A 17,923-nucleotide genomic window follows, 5' to 3' on the forward strand; every position below is an offset into this window, starting at 1 on the left:
CTTGGATTGATAACATTGTGAATGAAATGTGCTCTGTTGTGAAGCAGCTCGCTCTCCTCTCCTTTCGGTTGTGTGTGAGACTTCATCACAGCACAGCAGCTCAGCAGCAAGCAGGCGCACAGAGGGCTCTCTCGCTCACTTTTCGTGTATATGTGTGTTATAGAATTTAGAAAACACGTCGGTGCACATTATAATTCTGTATCGCAAGGTCTTGTGTTTTTGTGTTTGGTTTATTTTTATTTTTGTTTTATTTTGCGAGCTGGTTATTAGATGCCGTTAGCGCCAGCCAGAGAATCCCCGCCGCTCTCTCCTCCCTGTGCGGCAAGCAGCAGGCGCACCTCGCAGGGAGGGTGCACTTACTCCCCGCAAAGTGGAAAAAAGTAAAAAACAAAACAAAAAATGTTTATCAGTTTCATTTGTGTCTGTATTCGATGGCATATCCTTTGACGTTTAAAAAAACCCCAAAACGTGCATGCATACTCAGTAATACGCGTCAAAGTGAGTTCTATCCAGCCGACCTGGTCCACCACCCCCTCTCCCACCACGAGGAGTTGCTCTTTCATTTTCACAGTCTGAAGCACTTCTTCACTGAGCGGGCAGAACACTTGGATAGATTAGAGGCTAAACCAGCATATTAAATCGGACTTGGGGAAAGGACTCCAATACAGCAGTGCGACTATCACCGCAAGAATGAGGCACAGCGAAGTTTATCTGCTTGTCACTGGTAAGTAGATTAATATATTGCCTAACAGCGAAACGGTCCTGGGTTCAAATCCTCCATTTGGCTTTTGATCTTTCTTTGTGGAGTCCGCATGTTTTTCTGTGTTATTATAGACTCTCTAAGGTACAATATAAAGCGACTGTTGTTGCCATTTTTAGTGCTATATAAATAAAATTGCATTAATCCCAAAAGCTTGATTCTGTTCATCTAGACATAGCGTTTCAGTGGAAGAAACGTTTAGTCACAATAACGAGTGGTTTTCTGTGTTAGTCCTGGGACCTGCTAATGATGTGTTCAGGGTGTGTCTGCCCCAGCTGAGATAGGCTCCAGAGCAGGGGTAGGCAACTCCAGGCCTCGAGTGCCGGTGTCCTGCAGGTTTTTAGATCCAACCCTGGGTTAACACACCTGAATCAAATGTAATAGTTCATTACCAGACCTCTGGAGAACTTCAAGAAATGCTGAGGAGTCATTTAGCCCTTTAAATCAGCTGTGATGGATCATGGACACATCTAAAACCTCCAGGACACCGGCACTCGAGGCCTGGAGTTGCCTACCCCTGCTCCACAGGATGGATGGTAAACTGCAGAAACGTGTGATGTGCTTATCTGATGTTTGTTATTGTTAAGTACTTTGGACAAAGGTTGAACAGGAATTGCTGACTTGAAGTTTCAGTGGGTGAAGTTTCAGTGGCTGGGGAAGGACATGATGCCAGTCTGTGCTGTTACCTGGAATAAGAGCTTTTGTCCTAGCTGGATAAAAGACCTCCCCCGCACAGAAACAAGCCATCACTTCCCCAAGCACCACCTTACAGATATGATGCTATCCAAAGTTATGTAACTGAGTTTCTTAGTCTTAGTCCACGTGTTCTCCACCTGTAGAATATATTTATACTGGAAGTGCTGGGTATACAAGTCTGGCCTAAGTCTTCGGTCAGAAAGACTGCAGCAGTCCAGGAGTTTAGTTCACTGTCTTTAATGAAGCTTCACAGAAGAACTGGTTACAGCAGGCCTTGCCAGGATAAATCCAACTGTGATACAGCCAGATATGCACTTATAATTGTGGCAGATGCAGTATAGGTAACTATAAGCATGGTTGTTGTCTCATTAACGCACACGGAATCACACAAACTGCGATACAACTGCCATGCTCTGCTGCTGCTTTTCGTCTCTCACTCTCCCTCTGCGTGATGCGCACATAATCACTGGTGCGCTTGATTCTTGCCTCTAGACATCCTGAGGCCGAGTCAGCAGGGAATTTGCACACCACCCATCCACCCCCAGCAAGAAAATTAACAACAGACTAAACAATTTTAACTCACAGGATTATAAAAAAGTTTTTTGACCATTAGTAAATCAAGAAAAAATAAGAAGATTAAGAAATATATTTTATTTAACTAAATTGGAGATAATTTATTTGAATTTCAGGATCAGGACAACGCCTCGTACACTCTCCTTCCCAAAAGCCTCAGTTAATCTTTATGCCATCTGCCATTATATTCTAGAAATGCTGTCAAATCGAAATGACGATGTCCTCCTAGCTCATGAAATGCTATAAAATTTTCCCTAATGTGTATTTTTGATAAATTATTCCCAGCAGATGATTTTTTAAGTTTGGTGGGCCCTTTGGGCTTCTCCATCATTCTTGTCCAAGAACTGTGATGATCAGCTGTAGGTAACATAGTTCTGTCCCACAGGTGTGTGGGTGTGGAGGCATGCACACAGTTGTGTTTTTATTCATTGCAGTGATGAGTCTTCCCATCTTCTTGTCTTTTCTTAGCAGCTGCATTGGTGGTGCTTTGCTGTGGATGGGACATCAATTGCAGTGTTACTGAAGATGCTTATGGGACCCTTTACACTGTTCCAGATTTCAAGGCAACCAGATGTATCTATTCCTGGATGAATAGTACTGTAGGTTCAACATGCCAGAGTTTCTTTACCACTTTCACTTGTGCTACTGGGATTCTACCTCTGTTAAAAAGGCATAACATAAAACATGCAGTTGGTCATTACAGACACAATAGGAAAAGTAAAGAAGCAACTAATGTTATTAATTTTTAATCAGTGTTGTGATTTTGTCATATGTTGCCTTCAGGGTCATGTGCTGGTGAATAATAACAAGACGGTGACTGGCCTGGTGACGAACAGCAGTATCAGGACTCTTCTCACCCGTGCATGTTTGAAGCAGGTCAACTACAGCCGTGCCTGCGTCTCTGAGGTGTTACACTTTCAGCATTTGTACTGCATGCTGAGAAACACATGGAAGAATTTAAATAGAATTGACTTTACACGTGGCATTTTAGCGCAATTTCTGAAACTAAAAGCTATGAATTGAATTTATGAATCTAATTTCATTTAATTCTAGACAACTAAAAGCTTACTCAATTTCTCTTTCTGTTTTTCTGCTTAGGGGATACAACACACAACCAGTTGTTTCAGTGAGTATCTCTCTACCTGATTTTCTAGATGTAAATGTTTATTACCATTGATATAAAATGTTTTCTAACGCAAGAATATCTTGTGTTTACAGCAGGCTGCAGTGGAACTACTAACCCTCAGAAAAGTGAAGGTATAAAACCACTACTTGTATGAAATTAGATTGCAGTTAGGTTTCGAATTAGAAATGAGTTGCATCTTTAAACAGGTGTGAAAAGTTTACAAGAGATCCATCCATCCTCTTCCACTTATTCAATTCAGGGTCAGAAGTTGGCTGACAGCTTTTCACACTCATGTTCAGACCCATATGAGATAAAAACTGCTTTTAATGACATTTCACACCTTCCTGCACATTCAGAGTCCCTGTTATTGTATGGTTATGCACAGTGTCTCCATGAGTCTCTGGCTCTCTTTTCATTCATAACTATCTGTTTAAAAGGTTAAAACATACTCACCAAGGCGACTAATTTCAGTTCAGCATTATGTGTTCTACATCCTGTCTTTGGTAGCATAAACTCTTGTCTCTGGTTACAGTGCAGTTTATAGTATCAACATCTGGGACTTTCTGCCAAATCAGCTCAGCTATTCATGTGTAAATAAACATGAAGGTGTAAATTAACAGTGTATGATTTCACTTTCAGTAAACCTGCCTCCCGGATATTGTTTATTGCCACTACTCTTAACGTGTGACTTGTGTCAGTGGTAAAATGAGTGTCAGTGAAACAAGAAGCAGATGGGTGGATTCAGGTGACAGCATGGTTGAAGGTAATTATTATCATTACCTTCAACCAACAGGTTGGAGGTAATGATAATAATAATGGATTGGATTTATATAGCGCTTTTCAAGGCACCCAAAGCGCTTTACAATGCCACTATTCATTCACACACTGGTGGAGGCAAGCTACGGTTGTAGCCACAGCTGCCCTGGGGCAGACTGACAGAAGCGAGGATGCCATATTGTGCCATCGGCCCCTCTGGCCAACACCAGTAGGCGGTAGGGTAAAGTGTCTTGCCCATGGACACAACGACCAGGACAAAGAGACCGGGGATCGAACCGGCGACCTTCCGGTTGCAGATACGCTTCCCAACCCCCTGAGCCACGGTCGCCCCGTAGGTGTCTGATATTTAAACAGAAATAAATCTGACATTTTAGTTTAGGTGTATGATCTTGTAAAGATGAAGGATGGTAGAAAACTGTGTGTGTTAAGAACATGCAGCACCTTGAGGGAAATCTTCACCATCTTAAGATATCAAATACATAAAAATACCCTTTTTGTTTAGAGGTAGATGAAAAGTTTGGCTAGGAAGTATCAATCAGTTCACAATAGTGAATATGTGTGTTTCCTAAAATGTTACAAGGCTAATTTGAGTGAAAAACACAATTTACTTTAGATTTAAATGATACATGAATTGCACATCTTGGATCTTAGGGAAAACCATTAACTGTCAAATTTATGTTAAATGAACATCAAATTAATAACAAACTCATTTTCTTTGCTTTTGCAGGTACACCTTCTCACCACTGGAATACATTTATCGCTGTCTTTATCATGGTTTTACAACTTCAGTGCTTGTCTGCAATCAGCTAGAAGATGGTTCCTCCAGTTTACCAGCTTTAACCCACATGGCAGCACGATCTGAAATCCCTGTCTTGCTGTTGTTCATACATCATTTGTTCCAGAAGAGAGTTTTATATAAAAAAAGGAATTTTTTTTTGTTTCCCCTCAACATTTCAAAGCTAGGAGTTTACAAATTGATTGGTCAGTTCCCACAGTATAGGGTTCACTTGGAAGAATTGAAGACAATTGATTAAGATATAGAAATTAATGTTTTTGGCGATTAGATGATCCATCAGGGCAGAACATAATCCCAGTGGGAGAGGATTCAGGTCAGGACCCCCCGGAGTCCAGACGCTGGTGGTGGTTAAGAGGAAGACTGGGGCTTGCATAGAGCTCTGGCTGAGGTGGAAATGACGAGGTGGTGGGTGTTAGATTTGTATTGTTCATTGTCATTTATGATTAGAAATATTTACTCATATATGCTTAGAAGTATATAATCATTTGTAGATTGAAAAATGTCTCATCCTAGGAGGTCTGTAACAACACTGTGTAGCATGAAGAGGGGGGTGCGTTCACTCCTCTACACAGTGTTCTGGCATAGATCACACACCTCCTAGGAGAGGTCGTATCTTCTCTTGCTGATATATGGTATAGCAAACACACGTATATCTGTTTGAGTGTAAGAGCCTTTTGTTCAGATGGACCGCTAGACTCCTGGCACCAGCTTTGGGGAGCCTTCATGGGGTCACACTCTGACCCCATACATACTTACACAATGCACAGGCAAGGTACTCTTTGTGTGTATGAAACGTCATATGTTAATGAACCTATGCATATTCATATAACCACAATAAAAGGAGTGCTATGGGGAACCTGGCTGAGAGTCTGACGGAGGTCAAGTGGGTGGAACGACACTTGGCTCCAGGCAGGTCTCCCTCATGCATGAGTAACACAAAGAACTTTGCCTACTCATGTCTTGCTTTTGCTGTGTAGTAAATTGTCTTGAACGTTCCAGCGAATAGGTTTATGCTATGAACCTATCAGTGGGTTGCACGAAAAAGTCTGAAAGGGAGAATGATGGAGAGCACAGATTGAAACCATCTGAAGCAGAGGTTGACTGGCTCAATGAAGACTGGGGAGAAGATGATTGGACTAGAGCAGGGGTAGGCAACTCCAGGCCTCGAGTGCCGGTATCCTGCAGGTTTTAGATCTCACCCTGGGTCAACACACCTGAATCAAATGATAAGTTCGTTACCAGGCCTCTGGAGAACTTCAAGAAATGTTGAGGAGGTAATTTAGCCATTTAAATCAGCTGTGTTGGATCAAGGACATCTAAAACCTGCAGGACACGGGCACTCGAGGCCTGGAGTTGCCTACCCCTGGACTAGAGTAATAAAGTCAGTATTGAACATTATGTTTTATACAGAAAAACAGAACACCCAGGAAAGTAACCATATGAGAGATTATTGACCGTGCTTATTGAACTTAGACATAAGTGTCATTATGATGATGCAGGAATAACACCAACACGGGGCTATTAGACCAACCATGAACAAAAAATGGCATTTTCCATAAAACCTGCACAACCCTGTTTTTGACGAGGGCCTACTATATGGTGCAGCCTAAAGGCAGAGTTGGGTTGCCGAGGCCAGAATGATTATCAGCCTTCTGCTCACAGGGTGGTGGGTGTTGGAGGACAACTGCTGATCCCAGTTAAAGCAATCAACATGTAAAGAGTACCTGACTTGTGGCATAACTGGCTCTGGCCTTGGAATGTATGTTTTATCCATGTTGCAAGTGGTACACTGGACTGTTTTGTTCTTCATTATTTTATGATTGTACTAATAAAATATATTTTACAATTATTTCAATTGTCATCTTTTGCCTACAGCTGAGATGGTTGCTCATACCTACAATCTGTATAGTAAACAGGCAGAAACAAAAAAACAAAACAACATTAGGGGACGTTCAAGTTCATATGCACGTGAAGGCAGACAGCCTCATGAGACTCTAGTTTAAGAAGCATTCTCAAAGACACATCACACATTATCACATGGCAGCTTCAGGAAATGGTAAACACTGCTGAATAAAAACACATGAACTCACTGAGTGATTATTTGAGATCAGTTCCTTTTTTGGCAACTTTTCAAATGGAAGCGCTGCAATTTCAGATCCATTTCTATGTTATACATGAGCTCAGTCTAATTTTCAGTGAGGGTATGGTGTCATAGGGTCATGCCACTGTACACTTCCTCTTCATGTTCACATCAGTTCTCCGAAATGCTTCAATAAAACTAAATTACCTTGTCAGCAGCATGTTATGGACAGCTGCCACGTCCTCGAACGTCAAAACAAATAAGCTGAAAAGGCAGTTATGCAAAATTACTCAAAACAACTGCATTAAATGTGTCACTAAAATGACTTATGCTCCTGACTTCACAAAAAATACATGACATTTGACTTCCCTGGAAAAAGCCTGGTGACTCAGCATTTAGCTCAGGTTGAGTTTATGTGTAGTTCGGAAGTAAAAGTAAGGACTCTGGCAGCATAACAATCAATACCTCTGAGAGTCTTAGACAAGCCCTTTTAAGTCAGTGGGTTTGCAAAAGGATTAGAATAATCAGTCTGTTAAAGTGACAGGTTTCAGACACGGGTCACTTTTTGGTGCACTCCATTTTTGGACATTTTATTATACCTAAAGGGAGCATGGCTCCAGATTCATTTTTAAATTACACTTCAAACTTCAAGTCTTGCTGCATGAACTGACCCCAAAATCATCCCTTTTGTATGTTGCTTGAGCTCGGGCTGCTGTGAGACCTGGGCTGCACTGGTGGAGACACTAAAAAGGTAGCTATGCAGGGACAGTACTTCCAAAATGAATGAAACAGACATGACAGAGGATAAATAACTACACCCAACTTTTATCAAAATTGTCTTTTTTTTTCAACCTATTCAGAATGAAAACATTGCAGTTAACTTTAAAGTTGCTAAGATGTTCAGTAAGATGACATGAAGCAGCAGCAGCTTACAACTGTAGTGAATTTATGACATGAAAGTTTGGCTGGAGCTCAACAAGGGAGCCAGATTACTCTCACCAGTGGAGAGCTGCGCCACTGCATGATATTACCATTTTCTTTTGACAAAGGAAAACAATTAATCCATTTCTACGTGAACAAATCACAAAAGTGCTTTTCCTGGAAAAAGCTCTCTGAGTTCCAGGGAACAGGATCATCAGGGACATAGCTGGACTGGCCATCGGGCATACCGGGCATTTGCCCGGTGGGCCGCTGGCGATTTTTTGTTTTTATGGGCCGATCGATTATTTTTTTTTTTTTGGAAGGGTATAAATAATGAAAGGTGTTGGATTGGCCAATTGGTCATGATCAGTGTTGGTCAAGTTACTTAAAAAAAGTAATCAGTAATTAATTACTGATTACTTCCCCAAAAAAGTAATCCCGTTACTTTACTGATTACTTATTTTCAAAAGTAATTAATTACTTAGTTACTTAGTTACTTTTTAAAAACATGATTTACAACCTGAATAGGTGATAAAGCGATAGATCTTTCAGCCCAATTCTACTTTTTCTACATAATCCATCATACAAAATGTAATCAAATGGAAAAGTCTCTTTTTAAAACTTGTTTTGTTAGTTTTAATCTTTTAACTTTATGCATGAAGCAAAATTTTAATTATATGCACCATTCTCTGACTTGAAGAAATTAGTTTAACATTTAAACCTATTTTCTGCACATTCCAGCACATATATATATATATTTTTAATTTATTTATTTTCTTGTGTTTATACTCACTCTTTCAGATGCAAGTAAAACACAGCAGAAAATAAATAGTCAAAGACTAGCGGTCCTTTTGCTCTATTTTCACCTGTAAAGCAGGAGTAGAGTAGGCGGAGGTTTATCCTGGTGCAGGTGTGCCGCAGCGGTCAGTGGAAGGATACCGCAGTTTCTCTGTGAGTTTCCCATTACGTGGTAGCTACTCGGTGCTTGCTTGGAAGTTTAGGGGGGTTTTCGCTGTAAAAACAAGTTTTCTTCCCACGCACAGCGGACACTAATGTTTTTGTCACTTTTTACGGAATCAAACTCAAAGTAAGGTCAGTACTTCCACGCTTTAAACGCTGCACGCTCATACTCTCTCCCGCACTCGATATAAGATCCATTGTTGATCTGCACACAGCTGTTGTCACGAACATCACACTCGCTTACGTCTCTGTCATGAGACATTATCGCAAGAAAATCACGGTTTTAGTAACGCAGTAACGCAGCGTTCCTACGGGAAAGTAACGGTAATCTAATTACCGTTTTTGCAATAGTAATCCCTTACTTTACTCGTTACTTGGCAGACAATCACTTTTTGGCACAACACCGGCTATTGCAGTTAATAATACAACAGTTTCTTGCCATTTTTTGTGTTTCTTTTTTTCGCTGTGTAACTGAGTTCAATTGAAAGCCTGCATGCGCTAGTACCGCTTGCCACAAGTTCCCAGAATCCTTTGCGGTTTTACCCCTGAATGACGTCACATTTTTGGTGGGCCGGTCTCTAGTCAAAATGCCCGGGCCGATTTTTTTGTCCCAGTCCAGCCCTGACCAGGGAGACGACACAAAGACATTCTGTCTGTTTCACTTCCCATTTTTTTGAGGTATCTTAGAGGTTTTAGTTAAATTGTATTGTAATGGTGTCATGATCCTGGTGTTTTTCCACTGCCCTCCTGTGTCTGCCTTGTGGGCGGAGCCTTGATTCTTCACCTGTGCTGCTCACTTGATATCCATTGACGGCAATCAGCGAGGCTGTGCTTAAGACCTGCGCTGTCATCACTTCTCTGCCATTTTTTTTCTTCTTTCACTTCTGCTTATCATACCTTACTCTTTCTCACACTTCATATTGTGTTCTTGTTTCTGTTTGCTCATTTGTTTTTTTCTTTCCATTTAGGCCCCGAGGGCCAGTCACTGCAGATTTTCCACTGTCAAATGCTTTCCTGTAGGGGATTCTCTATGACATTGCTGGGTTTTGAATTGGGATTATGCAGATAAAACTGAATTAAAACAGGACTAAGCCACACTTACACTGATCTTAGATTTCAACAAGATATATAAACAAACTAAGAGTTATAACATAATATTGAGCCTGATTTAAGTTACTATAAACTCTTTGGTCCTTTACTGGTTCACACCTCTTTATTGAAAAGCCCAGTCATTAGTTAAAGCATACATGTGACAAAAAATGTTACACATAAGCAGAAAGAAAGAAGCCATGACTCATGAGGTTAAAAAGATGTTACTCACAAAAACAGTCACAGACATTCTTAAACAATAATGGCTGCAACTTCCTTTCACATACTGTACACGCCTCCAAAATACAATGCGTCTCCCCTCAGGTCCATGTAGGACTCCACACCCTGAACGGGAGAGAAAATATATTCCAATCACTTCTTCTAAATGCTGCCAGTGTTGCCATGGCATCAGACAAGAAGCGAAGTTGTGTAAACAAACTACATGAATGGTTCATATGACCTTTAGGTAAATTCCATTTTGATTGTCTTAAAAATAGAAGGAAGTTGTATAAGGGTGTGAAGTAAACACCTTTTTTTTTTTATTATGTGTTTGCAAACTGGAAGTTTGCTTCTTTTGAATAATTTTGCCTTGGGAGTTGATACTGTTATATTAAAATATAAGAGAGGCTTCCAGGACCTTGTTGAATCTATGCCATGAAGAATTAAGACAGAAAAGGGGGATCTATTAGGTTTATTAGCAAGATAAACCTAAACTGAATTTGATGTTAGCAGACCACAGCCAGCAATGATTTACTTTAGAGAGATAACTCCTGCTTCCTCTCACATATTGCATTGACATGCAGTACAGCCTTCCATAAAACAGCCACAACCATAGTGTATTTTTTTTTTAAAAAGAAAATTAAAAAAATATAATATGTGTTTAAATATGTGTTTTTTAGATCACCTACTGTGTAAGAAACACAATATTTTCTGAAATATCTGAAACATTTTCTGAAATGGAACATTAATTGAAAATGGGCTGAATGTTATGTTTTTGAGAAATATGTAGGACTGTTTTCTTCCATTTGCGCAACATCTCTAAAATTAGAAATATCCTGTCTCAGTGTGACGCTGACAAACTAGTTCATGCATTTATTACTTCCAGGCTGGACTACTGTAATTCATTATTATCAGGAAGTCCTAAAAACTCACTGAAAAGCCTTCAGTTAATCCAAAATGCTGCAGCAAGAGTCCTGACAGGAACTAGAAAGAGAGAGCAGATTTCTCCAGTAGTGGCTTCCTTCCATTGTCTCCCTGTCAAATCCAGAATTGAATTCAAAATTCAAAGGTGTTAAATAATCAGGCCCCATCTTATCTTAATGACTCTCGCTCCCGCTCTGCAGGCCTACTTGTTGTTCCTAGAGTATTTAAAAGTAGAATGGGAGGCAGAGCTTTCAGTTTTCAGGCCCCTCTTCTGTGGTTCCAGCTTCCAGTTTGGATTCGGGAGACAGACACTATCTCTACTTTTAAGATTAGGCTTAAAACATTACTTTTTGCTAAAGCATATAGTTAGGGCTGGACCAGGTTACCCTGAATCCTCCCGTAGTTATGCTGCAATAGACGTAGGCTGCCGGGGATTCCCATGATGTATTGAGTTTTTCCTTTTCAGTGACCTTTCTCACTCACTGTGTGTTAATAGACCTCTCTTCACTGAATCGTACTTGTTATTAATCTCTGTCTCTCTTCCACAGCATGTCTTCCATCCAGTTTTCCTTCTCTCACCCCAACTGGTCACAGCAGATGGCCCCGCCCCTCCCTGATGCTGGTTCTGCTGGAGGTTTCTTCCTGTTAAAAGGGAGTTTTTCCTTCCCACTGTCGCCAAAGTGCTTGCTCATAGGGGGTAATTTGATTGTTGGGTTTTTCTCTGTATGTATTATTATAGGGTCTATCTTATAATATAAACCGCCTTGAGGTGACTGTTGTTGTGATTTGGCGCTATAAAAATTGAATTGAATTGAGATGAGGGCGTGATGACTCATGATGCGGTGGCTTTGTTTTCAATGGGAATTGTAAAGCTTAGTTTGGAGACTCAAATGAAATACTGACATATCAGTAACATCAGTGGCCTCTCAGTCAAATTGGTGTCAAAATGGTTTCTGTAGGGTGTCAAGCTACACATCAAAAGTGACATAAATGAGAACAACAGCTGTGAACAATAAATTGATTTAGATAAAAAGAAACAGAAAATAATCTCATGTTGCTAAACTGTCATAAACTGTTGTCATGGCATCAGATAAACAAACAGACATGTAATGCCTGGGTGACTCATCATTCACCTTATAGTTTGTGTGTACTTTGAAGCTTCAAAGTGTGTTTGGAGTCATCTTTGTGTTATGTTGTAGTGAACAAATATCTTCTTTCTAAACCTACATGAATGAAGAGAATGATTTAAGCTGTTGTCTAAGCAAGTCTAATGTAAACAGACTGTCCTTATAAAGCACTTTTCTACTTTATCTGAGCACTCAAAGTGCTTCAGACAACCATTCACACACATTCACATTGCTTCCTATCTAACATTCACATGCATTCATACTCCAGTGGATGCATTGGATTAGATAGTAACCATGGGGTTAGTATCTTGTCCAAGCATACTTGACAGACCGGAGCAGACAGAAGGTTGGTGAACTGCTCAACCACCTGAGCTACAGCCACCTTGATGTCAGACTAAACCAGTCCAGCAAGTTTTTAGATTTGTCCCCCATAACTCAGGCATGCCTCTTGTCTTCCTGTAACCACACCCAAAACCACAACATAATCCTAAATTAACGCGCTCCTCCTATCTCTTTGTCTCAAGTGCTCAGTTCAAATTGTCCAAATCTTAACAAAAGGATTAGAAATAGTTGCTCTTGGCTTTTAGCACTAAGTAACTTTAGAAAGTGTAGAAGTGCATCTTATGCGGGTCCTTATCATTGGTTTAACACTAAAGTGACTGTTCAGTGGTTTAAAAATAGTACTTTCCTGTTGTGCAATGTAGCAACACACTTCAAAGTACTTTGTATCTATTGTTTTTAAAGACCAGGGTTTTGCATTTTACGTTGTTCTAAATTCAACTGTACAATAGTGTAAAAAAGGCTAAAACAAACCTTTCTTTGTTATAAGGATTTGTGTTTTTTTTTAAACAAACTTAAATATTGCAACTGGCTTTGCTTTGCTGGAACTTGAAGTCAACTTGATGCTGAAGAACACTGATGTGACACAGTTACTGGAAAACTTCAGATTTCTGGGAAAAACAGAACCAAACTGCCACAGTTGCTGAATCAGTGTTTGTTTGCTTTTTTGTGTGTGTGCATGCTAACCTACATGTTAATTATTACTGCACAATTGCAAGAATGAGCAATTGTCTGAGTCACCTTTAAACACGTCAGTCCTTATCACTACAAGGGTAGTGATTAAATGTATATTACTATGTATGATAAAAATCGTATAGGTGTGTGGGTGCGCCAACACATGCCAACAATAACTACTTACTCAGGTGTGAGTTAATTGATTATGTTAAAGTGTCATACCTGCAGCAGGGTTTAATGAGACAATTAAAAGATGTGTAGCCAACATGAGTAAATAGAATGAAGAATATGCACTATATGTCTCCCATGGACCCCTTAAACATTGTAACCAACATATGTAATCATCTGGAAACAAAAATCTCATTGGCAATAGATGTTTTTATGCAAACCTGTTTGCAAAGTCTGCCTGAAGTTACCACCACTTCACTTCGTAAAACTGAAATACCAGCTTCTTTGAAATTGAATGCTTTCCCCCAAACACGTATCCCTTCCAATTTACGGGAAATCTGATAAGACACAACAGCTGCAAACTGATATTCTGACTTATTGAGCAAGCATAACTTGTGTAAAAGTTTCAGTGGTTTCTGTGAACCACAGAACCCATATCTCTAGGATCATTTTTTCTCTCGGTGTGTCCTCACACAAACAAACATATCACTGAGTCAAGTGCCTTATGCTCTTTCACAGACCACTATGTCACTTCTAGGTCGTTATCATGCAAACCACTTCACTGAAATGTTTCATTTACAATAAATTGCCACAATTCTTGTCAGATCACTTGTGGTAAAAGGTGGCTCTAGAGAGCACAGCCAGGGTTAAACCTGCAGTAAACGGGAAAGCACATGACATGTAATTTAATCCCCCTCCAAAAGGAGATGTAGTCTTTGCAGTCACAGTAAGTCTGTTTAGCTTCCTTGGAAGAGGAAATACAAAAAAAAAAAAAAAAGTTTGATGTTGTTCTGAAGTGCTTTATCGTGAGTCTTCAATGACTTTCCACAAAATACATCTTCTAAATCCTCTGAAGTTCAAGACCTTTTCAGGCATTGGATTGAATCTGCTAAAGTTTAATTGATTTAAATATTGTTTTTTATAGGTATTATTTATAGAATGAATGTAGAATAGCTGAACTAAAAGAATAAACCTTGTCTTAATGTTTTAAGGGGTGGAAATTCCCCTAAAGGGAGCACTGTGCTTCTGAAAGTGCTAAAAGTTAAGTTTTTCTAAAAAGCTCCAGGTTCTGTACTGATTATCAGATGTTGGACTATACTGAACTGGACAGTGGTTGCAAACCAGTTTTGTGTGTGCGAAGGGTGAAAGAGCATAACGTTGGTTTTATGCATCCTGCAATCCAAATGAGGTTTTTCATTTGAGAGGCAAGAAAAGCAACCGTGACTTTACCGCAGATAGTTTATGTATGAGTCATTTTTGCATCATCTATTGTGAAAGGAAACGTTTGTGAACTAATTTAACGATCCAAAAATTTGGGCGAAGAGTTTATCCATAAACTCAGCAGGTTTCCAAGGTGACCAGCCGGTCACATGAGAAGGAAGGTCAACGAGTTGGATCCATAGCCTCAGTGTAAGGCTCTCTAGAAGTTAGTTTGTACTTTCTTTTTTTTTTTTGTTGTTGTTTCTGCTGGGTATTTTTAGCCTCTGGGGTGTATTTTTTAAGACATTTGGCTAGTGTGCTCACAAATCTTTGGTAGACCAGTCTAACTGGAAGGCTGACTAAAAGATAAAAATTACACAACTCCCCATGTGTGATTTATGCCACTTCGGTAACAGTCAATCACGTCTGCTTTGACTGAAGCCACAGCGCAACAACAAGCAGGTAAACATGGTTCAATGTTTGTGATTTGTTTGTGATGAGAGCATACAGCACTGTGATACAACACTGAGGAATCTACTCAAGGAAATTATCCTGAGGTCAACTCAATAATTACGAGAAGGACACGGGCCCTGTTCCATAAATAGTAACATAATTTGAGCTTTGGTACTGTTTTTCACTGCGATGATTGTATGCAAGTGGAGGTTTCCTTAATACGTCTTGTACCGCTCTAAGATTGTATAGTTACTCTCTTTGCAAGGCTTCCCAAATTAGATACTGTCACTTAGCAAGGGATCTTCTCTTATTTGAAAGAAAAAAGCCTTGTTTTATGGTAGTGTTGCTTAAAATATACTGTAAAACTGATTCCTATGAACAGCAGTAACACATTGTAATGTGTGGTCATATTATGTGATACTTTTTGTTTGTCTTGTGTAAGTTTTTCATGTGTAACTTTGCTAAATAAGGGCCTTAATTTTCACATGCAGTCCATATAACTGACATACCAAGTGAAGTACAAATGTTGGGTGTGACAATTGTGTTTGTCTTTTCTCTAAACATTTGCATAGATGCATCATTTGCATAGAAGTAAGCTAACGAGTTCACACAGGCTGTTTTGAGTGCCTTCAGAATAATTGTCCACAGTTGTTATATTAATTCTCTTAGTTCTGCCATGTTTGTGCAGAGTTGTCCTGTCAACCTCTGTGAAAAAAGAGTGTAACTATTACCTCCGAGCAACCGTAACGATATTGGTAACTTTAAAATCCATTTGGAACAATTGAATGTGTATAAAAAAGGAGAAGTGAGATAGGAAAACACATTACCTGTTGTCTTTCAGGTTTTGTTGGCAGCCAGCTCAGTAGGAGCCTGTTACAACAGCATTCAGGAATTAGAGTGCCGATCTTATCTGCAAATTCCATCTATCACATGACATCTCTAAACATTTCATTTTATCATCAGCTTTGATGTGTTAAATTTAAATACATTTTAGATCACATTTTGGCTTTAGAACATCATAAAATTTGTCTTTATGAAACCTATCCAAACCAGTGCACATGTGGTGTTCTTGGTCAATATAACCTCCTGTTATCATTGTAGGCAATGTTGGGCCAAAAGCATGACATCCCACAAGATGTCAGTAAAGCCTCAGATATCTTATCGGCTTCACCAGAAAGTGTGCTTTTCACAAGAAGTGAATAGTTCTGCTTCTTTGCTCTTTTAATGCACCGGCTCATAAATATAAATAATTGATTCTACAGAATTCATCATCATAATAATGTCAATACAAATGAAACATAAATATGTGGAAGTGCTAGACTATGACGGTACAGAGAGTGAAAGCACATCGATATGTATTTACAAATGTTTGTGAAACCTCAACAGTTTCTAACAGAAAGCGATGATATTTCCTGGGTGTGTATGCCAACGTGTCCTTTTTTCTTTTGCTGCGGTTAAATTTTACCGTGAACAACAACTCATCACTTATACTTTCAGTTTGAAGTAAGCACAGAAACGGGGATTTTGAACACACTAATTTGTGTTTGGTTTTGTGGTTAGTGCCTTGGTCTCATTTCATGGGTTGTAAAACTTGCATTTCATGCTCTGCTCAGTTTTACGAAACTGTGACTGCAGGCGAGGTTAAACTGGCCATGTTTTTGTATCCAGTGCTGAAGTGTACACCGAATGCTACTAACAATTACACATCTCTATTTGCATGCCAAACCCTTACCTTGCTCAAGTCTTAAACCTAAAACTGGCTTTTGAAGGGGTGTGAAGGAACTGTCATCGCTCTGATGGTCTAAAAGTGTTTCTCACAAAAACAGGTGGACATGTTTTGTGTCTAGTGGTTTCCTATGACAAACTCCAGCTCACTGTCTGCTCTTTCACGCTATCTCAAACATATAGTGAGCGTATCCGTTTAGCTGTCATCTTTTCAAAAGTGTCATAAAAGTCATGACATCTGAGAAAATGGGTTACAAAGTAGATTGATGGGATGTGTGTTTTTCATTAAGTTCCATCTGTTTTCCACAATACTTCACTTATAACAGTGGAGACGTAATCTTCACCTCTTTACAAAAAAGACATTGAATGGGATCACCCTGGAATTTTCCCAAGTACACACACAATTATTAGTTTTGTACACACTGTTAAATAGCTGCACATTGTACCATCATTTAGGACACATTTCTGACTCATTTTCCATCTGGGCACAACACCCATCCTGCAGATGACTCTCCGAGCCGCAGAGCTGTCAATCACTTCCAGCTTTGGTTGTGGCTCCAGCTCTCTGGCCCTTTGCCACGTCAGCTTACCATCACCTCCCCTCAGGCAGCAAAACCAATTAGTGCCTGATAGTAAAGCAGAGACCTTCTCTACAAACTTCTGAGCTCAGTTTTTATTTCTGTCTCTCTGTGGCCACAAAAACAATTTCCACCATTGACCCGAAGCATCTGAGGTCGAATGAAGAGATTTGCTAAGATATAATAATCTTTTCTTTGCTTCACTTTTTGTGGAAAAATAAGCTGTGGATGGTGGTTCTAAGAGACTCTGCTCGTATCCTTGTGTGCATTTTAAAGTTACTCTGCATGTCTTTAGAATCTGGGCGTGTTTGCATTGCAAAACTTTCTTTTTTCTCCCCCAGTTTTCTTTATCAAGATGAAACCAAACAATAGCCCTTGTGAATCTGATGTCTTTATCAACATGCATTTGCATCTAAAAAGTGCTTTTTGTTTTCCTTATGAATAATCATTGTGTGTTTTTTGTATTGGGCTGACAGAACAAGATTGGCTACTGCAAATGCTAACAAAAGGAAACATTTCCTTTTAATGTCTGTGGCTAGAGCATCTAATCATGAGTTCCACACAACTCTTACTTAAACACTAAGCTGGTAATTAAGGCCAATCTATCACAGCACTTTGTGGAGTGATTTCAGTCACAAAAGCCTAAGAAGAGAGAAAGGATTTTTTGATCATCTGCATTAATATTTGGATTTTTCCCATTTTGCATCACTTTGTATTTGACTGACAGACCGAGAGGC

General features: G+C 39.6%; 1 protein-coding gene across 1 annotated transcript; it reads left to right on the forward strand.

The window, feature by feature from the left end:
- Positions 1-102: 102 nt before the first annotated feature.
- LOC146505727 (uncharacterized) lies at positions 103-5,671 on the forward strand. Its single transcript, XM_085183673.1, has 6 exons — positions 103-724; positions 2,498-2,628; positions 2,813-2,935; positions 3,128-3,155; positions 3,248-3,286; positions 4,660-5,671. Exons 1-6 carry the CDS (start codon positions 691-693, stop codon positions 4,740-4,742), a joined length of 438 nt encoding a protein of 145 aa, XP_085039799.1. The 5' UTR covers positions 103-690; the 3' UTR covers positions 4,743-5,671.
- The last annotated feature ends 12,252 nt before the right edge of the window (positions 5,672-17,923 follow it).

This window comes from Neolamprologus multifasciatus, chromosome 13, assembly GCF_963576455.1.
Source record: "Neolamprologus multifasciatus chromosome 13, fNeoMul1.2, whole genome shotgun sequence".
Classification (NCBI taxonomy): domain Eukaryota; kingdom Metazoa; phylum Chordata; class Actinopteri; order Cichliformes; family Cichlidae; genus Neolamprologus; species Neolamprologus multifasciatus.